Source organism: Vanacampus margaritifer, chromosome 1 (genome assembly GCF_051991255.1).
Source record: "Vanacampus margaritifer isolate UIUO_Vmar chromosome 1, RoL_Vmar_1.0, whole genome shotgun sequence".
NCBI lineage: Eukaryota > Metazoa > Chordata > Actinopteri > Syngnathiformes > Syngnathidae > Vanacampus > Vanacampus margaritifer.
The window spans coordinates 32,290,431-32,307,255 of record NC_135432.1 but is presented as its reverse complement, the minus strand read 5'-3'; the positions used below and the strand labels follow the sequence as shown (position 1 = coordinate 32,307,255).

Here is a 16,825-nt window from a genome sequence, read left to right as displayed (position 1 = left end):
TTCAACAAAAGCTAGGTTGTGCTGAAATACTTCCTGTTTTTGTTCTTTCAAATTTACACCATCTCAAACTGAATACTGAATTACAATCAGTTCAACAGAGTTATACCAAAATGGTTAACTGTACTAAAAATAAATACAAAATCTGTTAAACCACAGGACTGCATAACCTGTGATGGGGTGGGAGAGGTTATTGTTTATTATAGTTAACTATAGAAAGGTATACAGAGTTTTTATTGTTATCCTTGCCTTTGAATTTTGGATGAACATTTCTTGAAATAAAAATTAGGCCAATAGGACTTTACCTTATAGTCTGTTTGATTAGCAGGTGAATGGTCAATGTGTGTCATGATGGTCTGAAGTAGTTGTGGGCAAACTCGGTCCTCACGGGCCGGCGTCCTGCAGGTTTTGGAGGTTTCCCTGCTGCAACGCAGCTGATTCCAATCAACAGGATCGTTACCAAGTTTATGCAGAGCTTGCTGATGAGCTGATCGTATATCAGCTGTGCTGGAGAATGGAAACATCCAAAACCTGCAGGACTCCGGCCCTCGAGACCGAGTGTACCCACCCCTGGTCTAAAGTGACACAACAGTACATTTTCCTAAATTTGGAGGGCCCAGCCTTAGGTTTAACGATGAGGCGGTCGTACTTCCCCTTCGCTATGGCCTCCTTCATAAGTCAATTCAATATTAAAGAATTGATATAGAGTATCACATTACATGCGTTGATTCTTCAAGAATGTACAGCACGTTTTTAAACAGTAACAACAAAAAAACAGATAGATGCAGATGATGATTTATTCACAAGACTTATTGTTTTCATACAAATGTTTTGAATTAAAATGTTGCATCATAATATAGACGGTAATTTTTCTAAGTAAAAGTAGAAAAAAAAAAACTTTAGCCAAGAAGTCTATAATAAAAGTAATTTGGGGGGGGACAACAAGTCAGTTACTGTTCTGTACGCAACCTGAGTTATTTCCAGCACTGCTAATGAAGATCTAACCCCTTAACATCATAGATCTTCATGAGAGGAATCTCAATTTTTGATGACAAATGCACTGAAAACCCAAGACATGTTCTAAGTTCCCAAATTTTAAACAAGTGTTAAACAAACAAAAAGACTTCAAGTTCAGGCAAATATTGTCTCCTCTCGCCTCTTCTTGGTCAAGATGGTTCCAGGTTTGTGCTGTGCATCCGGATGGTTAGTCAACTCTGGCGGGCATGTCGACACGGGGCTCTCTAGGATGGCCTGCTTCAAGTCATAGAACACAGCCGAGTCCTCCTTGGTGAGGAAGGTCAGGGCCACGCCGCTCTTGCCAGCACGACCCGTACGGCCAATACGATGGATGTAATCTGGGAGGAATGATCAATGGAATGTTAGTCAAGTGCTACAACAGTACGCACCAAAACCCAACTGAAAGCAAGCTACAACGGTACTAGTGCAGTCCAGTCAAAAAAGTGCAGTTTTGTTTGTTTGCGCTTCAATTTCTTAGTTAGAAGCCAGGCTATTTCCCAGTCCATGATGGCTAATTATGATGCTTCCATTCACACTATATTGATTCAAACAGCAAAAACAGAAAGTCAAAAGCACAACCATTATGGTACGTTTCATATTTAGCCTTAATTGATGTTATTTCACATTTGTGCAATTTGTTTGTGCTCAATGTTATAGTCCTATTTATACAATTTTGATACATGCTCACTCCCCTGTAATGAACAACAATTAGTTTGACTTGAGTAAAAGACGAGGGTGGAGAGCTGCTTACCCTCAATGTTCTTGGCCATGTCGTAGTTGACGACCATGGACACGTCCTGGATGTCGATACCTCGACCAGCCACGTCGGTGGCCACCAGAATGTCTTTGGCACCCGCCTTAAGGTTGGAGAGTGCAAACTCTCTTTGCTCCTGACCTTTGCCACCGTGCAGTGTGCAAGCGTTGTACTGTCGAGAGAAATTGTAACATCTCCATTACTATAAATTGCAGCATGCAGAACTTTTATTAGAACTACTATCTTGGGCAAAATTATCGTGATTATAATATTGTTGCGATATTAACTCATTCGCTGCCATTGACGGTTATAGACGTCAAATATTCATTTGAACTATTTCTATTAGTTTGACTTTTTTTCCACTTTTGTTAACAAGAGTATAAAAACCTATAATTTTTTTTATTGTACATTTTAAACAAATATAAAATTTGTGATTAATCATGAGTTAACTTGTGAAGTCATGCAATTAATAATAATTAATTACGATTAAAAAATGTAATCGCCTGACGCTCCTAATTTTTAATAATCTTTTCTTCTTTTTTTTTTTAAATCGCGTCAGGCGATTAAATGACTTCAATCATTAATCATAATCTTTATATCTGTTCTAAATGTACAATAAAAAAACATTTCTAGGTTTTCATACCCTTGTTAACAAAAGTGGAAACAAATGGTAAACTAATAGAAATAGTTCAAATGAATTTTTGACATCAATAGCCGTCAATGGCAGTGAATGAGTTAATAAAAGAAATGCAGTTGACGTGTGGCGCTGGTTGACTAATCCACAATGACTTACGCCCATCTTCTCCAACGACTTGGCCAGCACGTCGCAGCCCTTCTTCTGGTTGACAAAGATGATGATGGGGGGCTCGAAACCATGCGCCAACACCTCCAGCAGTTTCTTCCTGTAGCACACAAATCGCATGACCCCGTAAGCGCTTGGAGCCGCCAATACGATGCGGGATGTTTCATTAACTTAATGAGTCTCACCTTTTCTCTCCCTCGGACATGAGCAGCACTTTCTGTTCGACTCTCTCGTGAGGTTTGCCCGCAGATCCGATGTACACCACGGCGGCGCGTCTCAGGTAGCTCCTCGCCAGCCTCTCCACAGCGGGAGGCATGGTGGCCGTGAACATGACAGTCTGCAAGGCAACGAGCAATCAATGCAGGACAAATGGAGCGTGGGAACGCCAACAATGGGAATTGACATACTTGTCTGTATTTATGTTTCCCAGACTCAAAGTTCATGGTCATTTTCTCAGGGTCCTCGGCTTCTTCTGTGTCCGGTTTCTGGTTGGTCACCGGGATATACTCCAGAATCTTCTGGACGTCGGGTTCGAAGCCCATGTCGATCATACGATCAGCTTCGTCCAGGACCACGTAGGTGCAGCGGCCCAGGACCAGGTAGCGATTCTCCAGGACGTCGATCAGACGGCCGGGGGTGGCGATGACGATCTGGCGGAACATGTGAACAGTTAGAAGAAGATCTACAACACGCGCGTCGTCTGACGAGCTATCGATTCATCTCACCTCGCAGCCCATCCTGAGACGGAAGCCCTGATCTTCTCTGGAGATTCCTCCAATAACAGCCACGGTACGGATGCCGAGCGGTTTCCCAAACTTGATGGTTTCCTCCTCGATCTGTTGCGCCAACTCGCGAGTCGGGGCCAAGATCACAGCATAAGGACCCTGGTCCGAGTCCTCAATCCTGTACCAATCAAATGCCATGGACGGACGGATGTGAACAAACCAGCACGTTTCCAGGTCACGTCACTCCAGCCTAAATGGTATCACCTGTCAATTTTTGGAAGGGTTGTGATCCAGACGAGCAGCGGGATGAGGAAAGCAGCCGTTTTACCACTACCCGTCTCGGCCACACCGATGATGTCACGGTTCTGTAAGCCAATAGGAATGGCCTGCCTCTGAATTGGTGTTGGATCCTGGATGTTTAGAAGAAAACAAATTGTTTTGTAAAGAATTTCCAAACAGAACAAGCTCAGACGACAGCATGCAGTGGAAAAGTGGCATGATTAAAAATAAGTGTCACTGTAAAAATTAGGGGTGTCAGGCAATACATTTTTTAATTAATCGCATGACTTCAATAGTTAACTCACGATTAATCGCAAATTTTTTATCTGTTCTAAATGTACAATAAAAAAAAAATTCCCAAGTTTTCATACTCTTGTTAACAGAAAAGTGGAAAAATGTTAAACTAATAGAAGTATGGCTGCATCTTTTAGTCAATGATACAGTAATTTCATAATTCATAAAAAAAATAAAAAGATGTAATGTACTGTAAAAAAAGAGTGTGATATTGATTTATATAAATAAAGATGACTTGACCTCTGTTGAGGTAATTTTGTCTCTACCACTAGATGGCATAAATGCATTTGGAAGTCATTGGTGACAGCTCAGTACATTTTTCTTTTCATATTAAAGGCTATCTGATCTTTAACATGAAGCAACACATTTTTTAAATTGTATAATACAACTTGAACCCAGTCGCCACAAATATATACATTATCATTACATTTATTACGGCTAAATTTTGACGTGGACGTGTCTGCAGCGTTGCGACTGGAATTCCCCCAGTTCAGGCTTTACAAGTAAGAAGCAGTCAATCACGCGTTTAAAAAAATGTGTGGCGTTAAAGGAACTTGAAATGAACTTAAAACTAACACACTAATTTTGACACCCCAAGTAAAATGACATCCGGGTGCTCACAGAAATGAAACACACATGAAGTGGCATGTACTGTATATAAGTATGTGTTACAGTGTCGGGTGACATGCTGACCTTGTAGCCGCATTTGTCGATGACCTCGAGGATGTGTGCTGGCAGCTGGTACTCCTTCCAGTTCCTGATGGGGTTCGGGATTTTCCCCCCCTTTGTGGTGATGCTGTAGTCCTCTCGGAAGATTCTCCAGTCTCTGTCGGTCATCTCGTCCAGCTTCTTCTGAGACCAGTGCCTGTCGTCCCAGCGCTGCTTGGCTTCTTTCTTACGCATCTTCTTCAGTCTCGTCCTGAGAGCAGTGACGAGCACGGATGGCAACAGTGCCCAGACGGAGGGTGAGTTAGGACGATGGGGTCATTGGAGGGGGGGAATGGCAGGTCATTCAAAAAAATGTAGACTCACTCTTCCTGCTCCTTCTCCTCCATCGTACGCCTTTTCTCCATCAAGTCGCCATAGAAACGTGATTGCTCTCTTTTCTGCTGCTTGAGGTCAATTCCGGCGATGAAGCCACGTCCATACAGCTGCACCGAATGTTTGTCTTTGTATCTGTGGCAACAGTTCAATTATTATTGGAGGTGTGACACTATATAATTGCAGCACGTGCTCGCTGCACTGGCCACGCTATATACTGTACCATGTAGTCCAACAGATCAGCTGTAATTACTGTATAAACAGCCACATATAGGTAGTGGAAGTCCTATTGGAGTAATACTGTGTGCAAATTGGACTTACATGGGGTTGTAGTCGACTGACGTGTCTTCAGAAGCATCCCACTCAAAAACAAATTTCCTGTCATTCAGGTGACGTGTTCGGCGGCGTTTCTTCATCCCACCCAAGTAACGTTCCTGTTAAGTTGAAAATGTTTATTGAAACTGGACTCTCACTGAAGGTCTAAGTTCACAACTGCGATTTAGAACCTATCGCGGTTTCGTTTTTTTTTTAAAGCTCCACATCTTCAACTCTTCCTTTGCTCTCATGTTCCTCATTCGTTAACTTCTCAAAGTATCCTTTCCATCCATCCAGCAGACCACTGGCATCAGTCAACACATTTCATGCTAAATAACTGAAGGAGTTCTAATGACAACATACGCATTTCCAGTGGGCACAACACATTCATAAAGTGCAACAAATTTCCAACCTTGATAGCCTGCAGTTCTTTGCCTTTGTCTTTCTCCTCTCGTATCTTTTGCCGCCCATCATCCTCTTCGTTCCCGTTGTTCTCCCGCTCCATCCGCTCTCGTCGTTCCCGTCTCTCCCTTTCTTGTGGATCCTCTGCAACACACATTAGTCGCTTAGTACCGACACCTCCACAGTGCAATAAAGTAAAAGGATGACACACCGAGCATTTTCCGCCCAATGTCTTGAAAAGCCCTTCGCTTCTTCCTCTCCTCGTCCATCATCTTCCTCCTCTCCTCTGTTTCTTGCTCCCGCCGCTTCAGAGCCTCTGCCTCTCTCTCTGCTTTTGACAGGAACTTTGGCTGAAATAAGGGCAAAGGTGTATAGAGGTGACGAACGAAATGCGCTGTGGGCTTATAAAAGGTATGGCAAGTGTTTTTTAGAAAAAAAAAACCCTACCTTTGCCTCTGCTTCTTCCTCTGCCTTCTTCTTGGCGAGAAGCTCCTCCAAAGATAACGGCTGCACCTGAGAAGAAGGAACACAGGTTTAACACTTGTAACGGCCACAGTATAAAATTCTCGGCCAGACCGAACCTTCTCTTTTTTCTTTTTGTCATCTTCTTCTTCATCTGGTTTTATGTCCTTTTCGCTCTTTAGCTTGACATCCCTCGACTTGGGTGAGAGACTCCTTTGCAAAAGGTGACAAAACAGTGTTGTGAGGGACTAAAGCTCATGTTTTATTGTACTGTTTTTTTTCTTTACTCATGCCTTCATCATCCATCCATTTCCTATATACCGCTTATTCTCACTAGTGTCACGGTTGAGCTGGAGCCTATCCCAGCTGACTTTATGCAAGAGGTGAGGTACAACCTGGACTGGTCGGCAGTTAAGTACATATAGACACACAACCATTTACACTCACAATCACGCCAATTTATAGTCTTCAATGAACCTGAGAAGGATATTTTTGGATTGTTAGAAGGAGCTGGAGTATCCAGAGAAATCCCATGCAAGCACCAGGAAAACATGCCAAACCACAGGATTTGGAGCCTGGATTTGAACTACCAACTCCAGAACTGTGAGGCAGTTTTGCTAACCATTATCCCACCATCATTCTATTATAATTAATGTCAGTTATTTTTTACTTCAAAATCCTCAGCAGTGAAAATAGCTCAATTGAAATTGAAACCAAAATATTGTAAATAATATAATTGAAAATATTTGCTCCCCCAAAGTTGTGCATACAAAAATGTACCTGGAGCGCCGGCTGCGATCCTTATCACGTCGGTGGCTGTCTCTGTCTTTACGGCTTCTGTCTCGGTCACGTTCCTTGTCCCTGTCTTTCATGCGGCGGTCTCTACAGTCACGATAAAAGTGAAAAGAGGAGACAAGTTGAACAAGAGCCACGCACAAAATGTGTTCTAGAGCAGTAGTTCTCAACTGTTGTCACCCTGGGAGGAACATTTTCCTTATTGACACAAAGTTACGACCAACTTTGGAGAAGAACAATTAACAAAATGATTAATTTAAAAATAGACACTGAAAGCATATGTATAGTATACATCATTTTCAAACCGTTTGAAATGTGTTTAATGTACCACTCGAAGTATATTGCTGGCCAACCAGATGCTGAGCTGCTGCTGCTGCACTGTATTTGTTTATGAAGTAAACTAGTGGCTAAGCATGAGGCAGCTACACTTCCTGTCACTTACTTAATATGAACTTCATAAGGCTCTGTACTGTGCCACTGATCAAGAAAAGAACACGTCTTTTTTTATCTATTTGCTCTGCATCCCACCAGTTGAGATTCATTGTTCTAGAGGGGGCTGCTTTCAAGCGTTGGGATACCTTTCAACAGATTTTGAGCGATTACGCTCCCGAGATCGACGCCGTTTGCGTATAGGTGATGGTTTCCGATCTCTTTCCCGTGAGCGGCTGCGTTTCCTCTCTCTGTCTTTGGTCCCTGAGGAGTCAGCATCTTTTTTCTCTGAGGAATCGGCTGCCATCTAAAAGCATAAAGATAACATGGAAATGGTCATAGTTCATAGATATTTGACATCATCTTTTATTAGGCAGCTTGTGCATAATGTACAGACTAGTTCAAAAGACAATGCATCAAGAACTAATAGCATATAGTGAATAGATTTTATTTAAAATCATGCTTGACCTGGTCGGCGTGAAATACAAGCAACACACGATCGGGAAATATATATGAATGTCTTATTTTTTATGGACTTCATTTATGCATCCATTGATTCTCCCTAGTGATTTAGTTGTCAGAAAGCTGCAACACAAATAAACACAGAAGTCCCCTTTCAAACCGCTGTTTCACACACCGTGAAAATGTATTTAACTGAATGACTACAGTGCGCAGCATGCGGAGCAACTGAACTAGCATTTGAAAACGCAAACAACTTAAAACAGGCGAAGTCTATATCAAAAACAGCACGAATGTTTACCACTTGTTTGACATTCAAACCGAGTGTTTAAAAATAATATTTTCAGCTTACCGTGCTCCCTTGTAAATAAAACACTTGCGATTAATGTACGCTTCAAGAAGACGCCATATTGCTCGACACAAGGAATGGCGACAAGAAATTGTGGGAATTGTAGTACTGAAGGACTAAAATCTGAGTTATAACTTCAGTTTAAAACTACATTTCCCTGCAAGGCGAAGCTACATCAGGGCCATGTTTCTGAACACCTAAATGCCTGTCAAATAATAATAATAATAAGGTTATACTTCCACTCATCTCAAGCACAAGGTGGCGACTGTGTGTTATGTAAAATGACGGTTTGTAAATAACGTCTGTATTTGGTTGAATATAAAAACTCCATATTTTATTGAGCAATTATGCACAATTTATGGGACATAGTTTAGGTATGTGCGTAAAATTTCAAAGAGCAATTATTTACATGAAACCACTGCCAACGTTATCAGACAGACCTACAAGTATAATTTTCGCGTGACAAATATTAAGAAAGTTATGACTCTTTAAAAGTCGTGAAAATGCACCAATTTTTTGCCAACGTAAAATCAATGGGTGTGAGATTTTAACTGCGACTTTTTTTTCTACAAAAAAAAAAGAGTTTTGTTCCAAAAATACAAAACATTAACTTCTTACTACTGAAAACGTCTAAATGAGTCAAGTATTCGTTTAAGCTGCAACCTGCATCGTTGGAAAGCTTCATTAGCTAAATAGGTAATTCCATTTTCTACATAGAACAATAGGCTAATTTTAAAACATCTACACAATTTTAAAACTACAGTAAATCTTAATTTTAAATGTTCAACTGAAAATAAGCCTGAAGCCTCCTTATCCATCCATCCATTTCCGAACTGCTTATAATGTACAAATTTAAAGTAATCTGAATGTGGTAAAATTCAGCCAATAAGGCGACAATAACAACTATTTCGCTGGACATCATGCTTATAATGAAAAAAAAAAAAACTAGTTAAGCATCATGAATGAATAAACACACATTTGTTAATATACATCGTAAGGAATAAATAGGTCTGAGGCATGAAATACATGATACTAACATTGGAAAAATATGAGCCATCATGGCAGGTCAGAGTAACATCACAATTAAGGAACCTGTAAACTCTAAACCCAAAACAGGCATCTGTAAGTAGAACAATTTACTTTAGATTTGGCAGAAACATAGAAAAATATATCATACACATGCCCATTTGTATTTGAAGAAATCACAAATTTGGGAAATGTTGACCAGGCCTTATGCCATGTGTACTTGAGTTTTCAAGAAATTTCCAAATCGTGGTTAAAACTGGGACCAGTGTTTTACATCATTGTTAGTGGTTTATAGTCAGGGTTTTATGTTTCCTGATCCGATCATCCATGAGTGAGACTGGCTGATACCAATACTGATCACTTGTATGCGATGCACATTTTTCAATTCTAATGCTGCTTATTAATGATTATTTTAATAATCAATATGTCATATGTTCTATTAAATCAAATGATGAATCAGTTTATTTTATTTTATCCCAATTCCTATTCCTTTATTATTCAAAATCAGGACATTATGTCTAATTGACAGCACAGAAAATGCACCAACATTTTCTATGATTCAGTTCCTGGTTTAATCTGCAATGTGCAGTGTTAAGAAAAGGGGGAGGGGACGCTACACTGCTCACAGACTCACTGATCTGCAGTTAGCTGCAGGCTGTGAGGTACAGTACGAGCTGTGCGTGATCATTTTTTTGTGGTTGGCAATGTAAGGCATTGATGAACCTATGTCGACATATGCTCATGTAGCCTACTTTTCAGCGTAAATTGGCCGATCGATCGGAGCACCAGTAAATTATAGCAGTAAAATAAAAAAGGTGAATGCAGTAAATCCGGGAAATCAGCAGTTCTACTATCACTCAAAACGCACGATCATGAGTGTAACTCGTTGAAATGCCATATGTTTAGAGTAATTCTGTTGCTGTTTAAATTGTCTTAAATATGTGGCCTAACCATACACCCCTCTAAAAAAAAAAATCAGGTGAAGCCAATTCGTTTTTATCTGTAGACTGAAAACATTTGGGTTTGATATCAAAAGATTAACATCAGACAAAAGATCAAAAGATTAGCTTTTATCTATAGATATTTTTCCTGAATTGCATAAACAACTTAATTCATGGTTGTTTGCAATGAAACTATTCGATAAGAATGGATGTGAGATGTTTTGGAATCGGAACAGATTCAATTCAAATACATTAAAGATGATACATTATGCATGTTTTCACAATTTAAAACAGTTCCCACTGCCAGGTGTCTTAGAACATCTGTGGCATGATTTCATCAAAATGCTCCAAGGATCAAGAATTATCTAAACGCTCGATGGGTGAACAGCAGGCACTCCAGAGAATCAACTATTTGTATGCAAACATTAAAAAATCAATTTTATCTCATTTAAAGTAAATGAAATTAAGTTGCAAATCCTTTGTTTGTAATCACTGCAATCCAGACAGTGGCCCATTGACAGCACAAAAATTCTGTCTCCTTTTGTCTCTACTGAGTGCAGTCTTTGAGCAATGGCTCTGATTTATTTTCCATTTTCTCTAGCCTTCACAATAGTGCAGTGAAGTAGCTTTCACAGGCAAGACCCAAATCTGAACAGAAACTGAGTGAAGAAATTCAGCTCTAAATATTGTTTGACTAATTGGTGTAATAGGACACACCCATCAGTCACATGTTCTATTAGTTTTGCCTACATACAAAATGGGTGGGCCTCAATTAGATCCAGATGTAAAAAAAAAAATTGTGGGGGGGGGATCTGAAATGCTTCTTATATTCATCTTTTGATGTCAAATCCAAAAAGTTTAAAAGAATTTGCCTCACTGCTTGCATGCTTTTGGAGCGGAGCGTTTCTTAGCTGAGCTGAGTGAATCATCATTATGAAAACCAATCACTTGCCAGAAACACAAATTGCTTTCAAATCAACTGTTTTAGGATTACAGTGACATGGGTGACTACAAATACAATCCATGGCTTCTATCATCACATTAATGCAGACTGAAAAAAAGACCTTGAAAAGAAAATCTTCAACTGCAGATTCAGTGATGCTGATTCAAATTCTGAACGTGTCTTTCCCTCCGCCAGAAGATCAAGAGAACTATATATTGGCCTTCTGGCGGGGAAACCGTGTCAGATGAGTTGATGTCTGAGAAGATACATGAGACTAGATTAACTGGTGAAAATGATAGTTTGCCAGAGCCTTTTTTTTCCAAGTACAGGTATTAATGTCTAATTTATGTAATTCGCTGTGCCTAATACTGTAGGCTGTAACCATATTGTAATGTCACATGTTCAGTCAATCATTGAAAAAACAATTTTGTCAAGTAAAATACAAATGGTGGATGATTCCCTGAAATAACTTTGGTGAAGTCATTGGAGAGAGTTCAGTGGTAGGCAATGGTGGTGTCAATTGTAGATGGTTACTGTAATTTTAGAGTGCATAAGCAAGAAAAAGCAAAGGTGAGCAGAAGATGAAGCGCATAGACGAACCGAAAGGTTTCAAACATCTTTCAACCTTACAGCACATTGCATTATGAAAACAATGAAGAAAAATATAAAAATAGTTCAGGGTTTTAGGCAGACGTCTGTCAGACATCGTAAATCGAGTACCAACAATTTAATCTATGTGTATCACTGGTGGGCGGTGAGTTTCGGACATGGGCCTTCATTGGGGACTTAAGTGACCTATAATCCACCTCTTAAATGCATCATCACGTTGCAAAATAATATCTAAAAGCACAATATAACTACTGTATATGTAGTATGAAAGAAGAGACAGTTTGTGGATTTGATCACTGTAAAAAAATAAATAAAAAATGGAAAAAAACTAGTTCCACTTAGAAGTTCTAAGTACATTTTAGAATATATATTTTTTTGCATTTCACTAGTTTACTAATGAAGAAAAAAAGTTACCCAAGCATTGAGAAAAAAACTCATGACCTTCAGCATGGGAGACAGCCACTCTACCACCTGAGCCATGTCACTCTGTCTGTTTGCCACTGTACTGCATTGCTGGTGTGTCCAAAATGAGGCCAAAAACTGGTCTCTTGGCAGTACAAGGATTCCGCCAGACACCATCAATATATTTAATTATAATAATATAATTATATCCCAACCTGAAGGGTGTGGGTTCGTTCCTCAACCCTTGAGTTGCTTTTTTTTAATTTATAAACTGGTAAAAAGTACTCAAAACTCTCCTTGTAAAATAATAAAGTAAGTATTACTCCCTTTTTTCAATGATGAATACCATTTACTGCACAATCTGCACATGCAAGACACGCTACGAAATGACTACAAAACACTGTTGGAAATAAATTATTACAATTTCACATGAATTGTAAATGTAGGTCTGTGCTTCTGATGGGTCAGCAGAGAAGGCCCCAAACAAATCATGCCAACTGAAGTCATTTCTATACAGACGCAACATGGAAAACATGCTACGGATCAGCAAACATTTAGCAGGATTTCGCTGAAGGTACATGACAGGATGGCACAAAGCCTAACCACAATCCACCCCTAATTCAGTCACCGCTTGTGCCCTAGCTTGAGTTCCCCCCCCCCCCCTTGCTCTCCCCGATGCCAAGCAGGACTGTCTAATTAAAGCACTGGAGGAGCGCTCCGTCTTGACGTGCCCTCCGGGTATGCCAAACTGGGCACAGGGACATCAAAGCGTGTGCATCTGTATGAGGAGCCTTCGATTTGGTGAAGGTGAACAGGAGGAGATAATGAGTGCAGGGATGTCGATCCGTTTCCTATCAGAGAAAACTATTAACCACTTGCAGGCACACAATGCGTCTTAGCTTTGCAGTATTCCCGAGCTGAAGGGCAGCGTGTTCACAAACATGCACTATAAGGAAATATGCAGAGCAGATGATATAAACTGCTTAGTATACACAGCACATTTGACACACATTGATACACCACTTGACGTGTGTGCATGAATGCACCGTGCCACAAATAGTGCACAGGCAGACCTGAACTAATGGTGAGAGAAAGAATAACAACAAGGCTATCGCAGCAAAAGCCATCTGGTTAATAATAATACAAGCATCTGGGTTCATGGTTGACTTTGGTTTGTGTTGTCTCTCTGCCATCATAAAATCATAATGCTGCATATTCTTTCACATTAGAGAACAGAATTAACGGATTCAATGCCTTTTTCTTTTTCTTTTTTTTAAATAAACATCATCCCAAATGAATGCAGGCAGACATAGCCCACTATAGATGGGTGAACGCAGCATGAGGATAGACGTAACTGAACCACATGATGACAGTCAGGAGATTGTCTCTTTCCACCCAGCTGAGCCCAATGCCCCCCCCCCCCCCCCCGCCCAAACCCACCCCCGTTCCCCAACGCAGATAGGAGTTATGATGGTGTCAGTGCAGCTGTGGCACTGCTCACTATTTTGTATGTGTGCGCACTGGCAAGGGATGTGAGGGAATGTGATCTATATGTCAGTGCAGATAGCTAATCAGCAAGCAGGCGGCATCGTGCTGCAAACCCCCCATCAGACCCTGTGCCGGCTTTTTCCGCTACTGTATCTCTCTTGTAAGAGACAGCGTCATCAGAGTGTTTTTATTTGTCCGCACTGCCATGGCTGATAGATGATGCACTCGTGTGGTAATGAGATACGCAGCGCGGCGTCCATTTCTTCCTAACACTCCGAGGGTTTTAGACGAAAACGCACTGCGAACAAAGCCATCGTTCCTCCAGGTTCCTGATCCACGACTGGCTCAGCGTCTCTGCTGCAGGTTTTAGTCAACCCAGGAAATAATAGAAACAATATTCTAGTGATGCCCAGAAACAGGACTGTATGTAGTTCATTGCGCTCTTGTGGTTCGTAACCTTTAAAGGTCGTATAAATACCTGCAATTTTTTCTAGTTGTCCACGACCAACCCAAGATGGCTTTATGACCCACTTTTGGGTCCAGTTAGGAATCATTGAGGCCCCGTCCAGACGGAAGCAAAGCCGGCTTCGTTCCTCAAACAAATCTCGTACACAGACAAGCATTTCAAGACTTGCGTGTGTCCAAAAGAAGACTCTGAGGACGTTTAACGGCTGTAATGTATATGCCAAGTCTGGAGTGGCGCTGTAGCGCAGCCACAGGGAGTTAACAGAAAGCGTAGAAGAAGAATCAGCGAAGAAGACGAACACTTTTTTTTCCTAACTTTATTGCAATCTACAGAACAGACATGGCTTTGCGTGTATCAAAACAACATGAAAAAGACAAACACAGGAGAAGTGACGATGGTGGGTGATTCAAGTACGACACCGCTTGTTGAACGTGGGAATTAAGAAGCAAAATATTTTGCTGCAAAAGCATAGGCAAGCTAAGGAGGCTGCGCGAAACGACTACGATACGGCTATCCGCCATTGTTGACAGACGTCATCAATGTGCGACGATGCGTCGTCATCGAGCTACGACCATTACGTCATCACTGGAGGAGAATCCTGCATATGGTGTCCAGACGGACGCGTACGGGGCGCGTTTTGAAATCTTTCCACTCAGGAGCCCGGTTTCAAAAGTGATCGGTTTCAAGCTTCGAAACGGCCTAAACGGTAAGAAACTTGTGAGGATACATCGAAACTGGCTTTCGTGTGGGCGGGGCCCGAGTAAAGGCAATGTTAAAGTTGCACTAAATTGACAGCATTGGTAATTACCAGTTGCTGCCCCTGTTGGTGATGGTGGATGGTATAGTATACCAAAACATTTTTTTATGTCTCTGTAAAGGTTAATACATCACTATGTAGAATCTCTCTAACCAAAATTATCATTTCAATATTGTCATGTCTTGTAGTTTATGTTAAGTTCTCAGTTTACAGTCTGTCTTTCATGTTGTCATGTTTGCTTTTATTTTGTAATAATTGTTCCACTCATTTCAAGAGCTTTACTTCCTGCCCTCGTGTCTCCTCATTATGGTGATTGCCTCCACCTGTGTCCCACTCCCCTGTGAAATGCTCCTCACCTGCCACTCTCCTTTGTCACATCATCTTGGATGCTGCCATGTCCAGAAATCGAAACGTTTGTTGTGGTTCCTGAGTTCGTTTTTGCTGTGATGTTTTGTTGGTATTTTTGTCCCTAGTTTTTCCAATATGTTGCTTTTTGCAAGTTTTATTTTTATTTTTTATATTTGCTATGATCTTTTGTTGGTATGTTGGGATGCCTGTTGAACACAATAAATGCAGTTGATTTTTAAACCTGTGAATCGTGCTGGGTTTTTATTTGTGTGTGTGCGTGTACGTAGTAGATTGTGGGGACCAAAATATGTCTTTAACCAACAGTTTGAGGACATTTTTGTGAAGTGAGGACATCTTGGCCGGTCCTCACAACTCAATACCTCTTTTTGAGGGTCAAGACTTGGTTTTAGACTTTAGGTTTGAATTGGGTTATGGTTCAGGTTAGGGTAAGGAATAGAGGTAGGCAATCATTTTTGATGGTTGGGGTTAGATGGAGAGGCGAGGAAATGCATTATGTCTATGGATGTCCTCACAATTATATAGGTACAAGTGTGTGTGAGCTGTCATTTATCCACACATGTTTTAATTGTTTTACAAAAAAAGGGGGTAAAGACATTATTTCCTGATGAAGTTGTCAGATCACATTTATTTACCGTACATGCATTCCTGAATAGAAAAATAAAAATAGTGGGGGAATGTTGTACTTGTCCGACTTCTCAGAAAATCTCAATGAGACGCCTCAAATTTGGAGTTTAAACGATGAATTCTTTAAATTCCTCATTCCTGTTCCAACTAGAGTAAAATAGAGTCTCCATTAAAACGCTAAATGATGTGATGATGTTGAACACTACATGTACGTTTGTATCATGGGGGAGTGGCAAAAAAAGACGCATCAATGTCTGTGCAGACGAGATGACATTTATTAGAGCGTGTGTAGTGTATATCCTCACAAGTGATATCTCCCTGTTATCGTGCTAATAGATAAGGAGGCCACGAGTCTGCACTGTATGCTGAGTGTGATAGCTGAGGAATTCCAAACGTTCAGCAGCCACTGCACCCGTGTCGTTTGGAGAGCAGACTGTGGCTGGGATCCTGATAAGACTTCATGCAAATCAAAGGAAGGCAAAGCAGATGCAGGACAGTCGGCTAAGTAATCTAATAAAGAAAGCAGGAAATGGATGAGGATCAGCAATCTTTGGGTCAAGTGTACCTTGTGGCATTACTAAGTAATAAGGGCTCGTGTGTGTGCAATAGTACGCTAAAGCAGTGGTCCCCAACCTTTTCTGTACCACGGACCGGTTTAATGTCTGACAATATTTTCACGGCCCAATCTAAAGGTTTAGCTGATAAAGACAAAATAAAATGACAAGAAAAAAACTGTGCAATTTTCTCCATAATAATAATGAACGTAAATCTACTGTGTAATCATGTGCAACTTTATTAACGGTGTCCGTAACGTCGCACCAACAACAGAGTTGTAAAGTAAGATGGATGTAACAGACGGAATCCGGCCACTTTTCAAAATAAAACATAATTTTCGAAAAAAAAATAAAAAATAATGCAAATTTTTTTCTTTCGGTACCAAATGACTCACGGCCCGGTACCAAATGACCCACGGCCCGGTGGTTGGGGACCACTGCGCTAAACGATGAAAACTAACTAACAGCATCAGCCAATGCTAATACAGATGAAAGAAGAACATGTTAATAACTTTCCCATCCCACA

At 40.7% G+C, this 16,825-nt stretch overlaps 1 protein-coding gene across 2 annotated transcripts; it reads right to left on the bottom strand.

The window, feature by feature from the left end:
• Window positions 1-776: 776 nt before the first annotated feature.
• On the bottom strand, window positions 777-8,208 carry ddx23 (DEAD (Asp-Glu-Ala-Asp) box polypeptide 23). 2 transcript variants are annotated; one of them, XM_077548776.1, is made up of 17 exons: window positions 8,124-8,208; window positions 7,462-7,619; window positions 6,869-6,970; window positions 6,208-6,301; window positions 6,074-6,139; window positions 5,838-5,976; window positions 5,637-5,770; window positions 5,231-5,343; window positions 4,901-5,044; window positions 4,562-4,787; window positions 3,560-3,705; window positions 3,296-3,473; window positions 2,978-3,220; window positions 2,756-2,907; window positions 2,562-2,670; window positions 1,766-1,940; window positions 777-1,352 (listed from the first exon to the last, which is right to left on the bottom strand). In XM_077548776.1, exons 2-17 carry the CDS (start codon window positions 7,617-7,619, stop codon window positions 1,129-1,131), a joined length of 2,403 nt encoding a protein of 800 aa, XP_077404902.1. In that variant the 5' UTR covers window positions 8,124-8,208; the 3' UTR covers window positions 777-1,128. The 2 variants fall into 2 exon arrangements, with proteins under 2 accessions (XP_077404902.1, XP_077404910.1); XM_077548784.1 differs by lacking the exon at window positions 8,124-8,208 and adding an exon at window positions 7,781-7,940.
• Window positions 8,209-16,825: the final 8,617 nt, after the last annotated feature.

Coding starts and splice junctions, on each gene's coding strand:
- ddx23 (XM_077548776.1), bottom strand. CDS start 7,619: ATGGCAGCCGATTCCTCAGAGAAAAAAGATGCTGACTCCTCAGGGACC. Junction 3,706..4,561: donor TCGACAAATGCGGCTACAAG/GTCAGCATGTCA, acceptor CTAAACATCCAG/GATCCAACACCAATTCAGAG. Junction 1,353..1,765: donor CATGGCCAAGAACATTGAGG/GTAAGCAGCTCT, acceptor CATTCCTCCCAG/ATTACATCCATCGTATTGGC.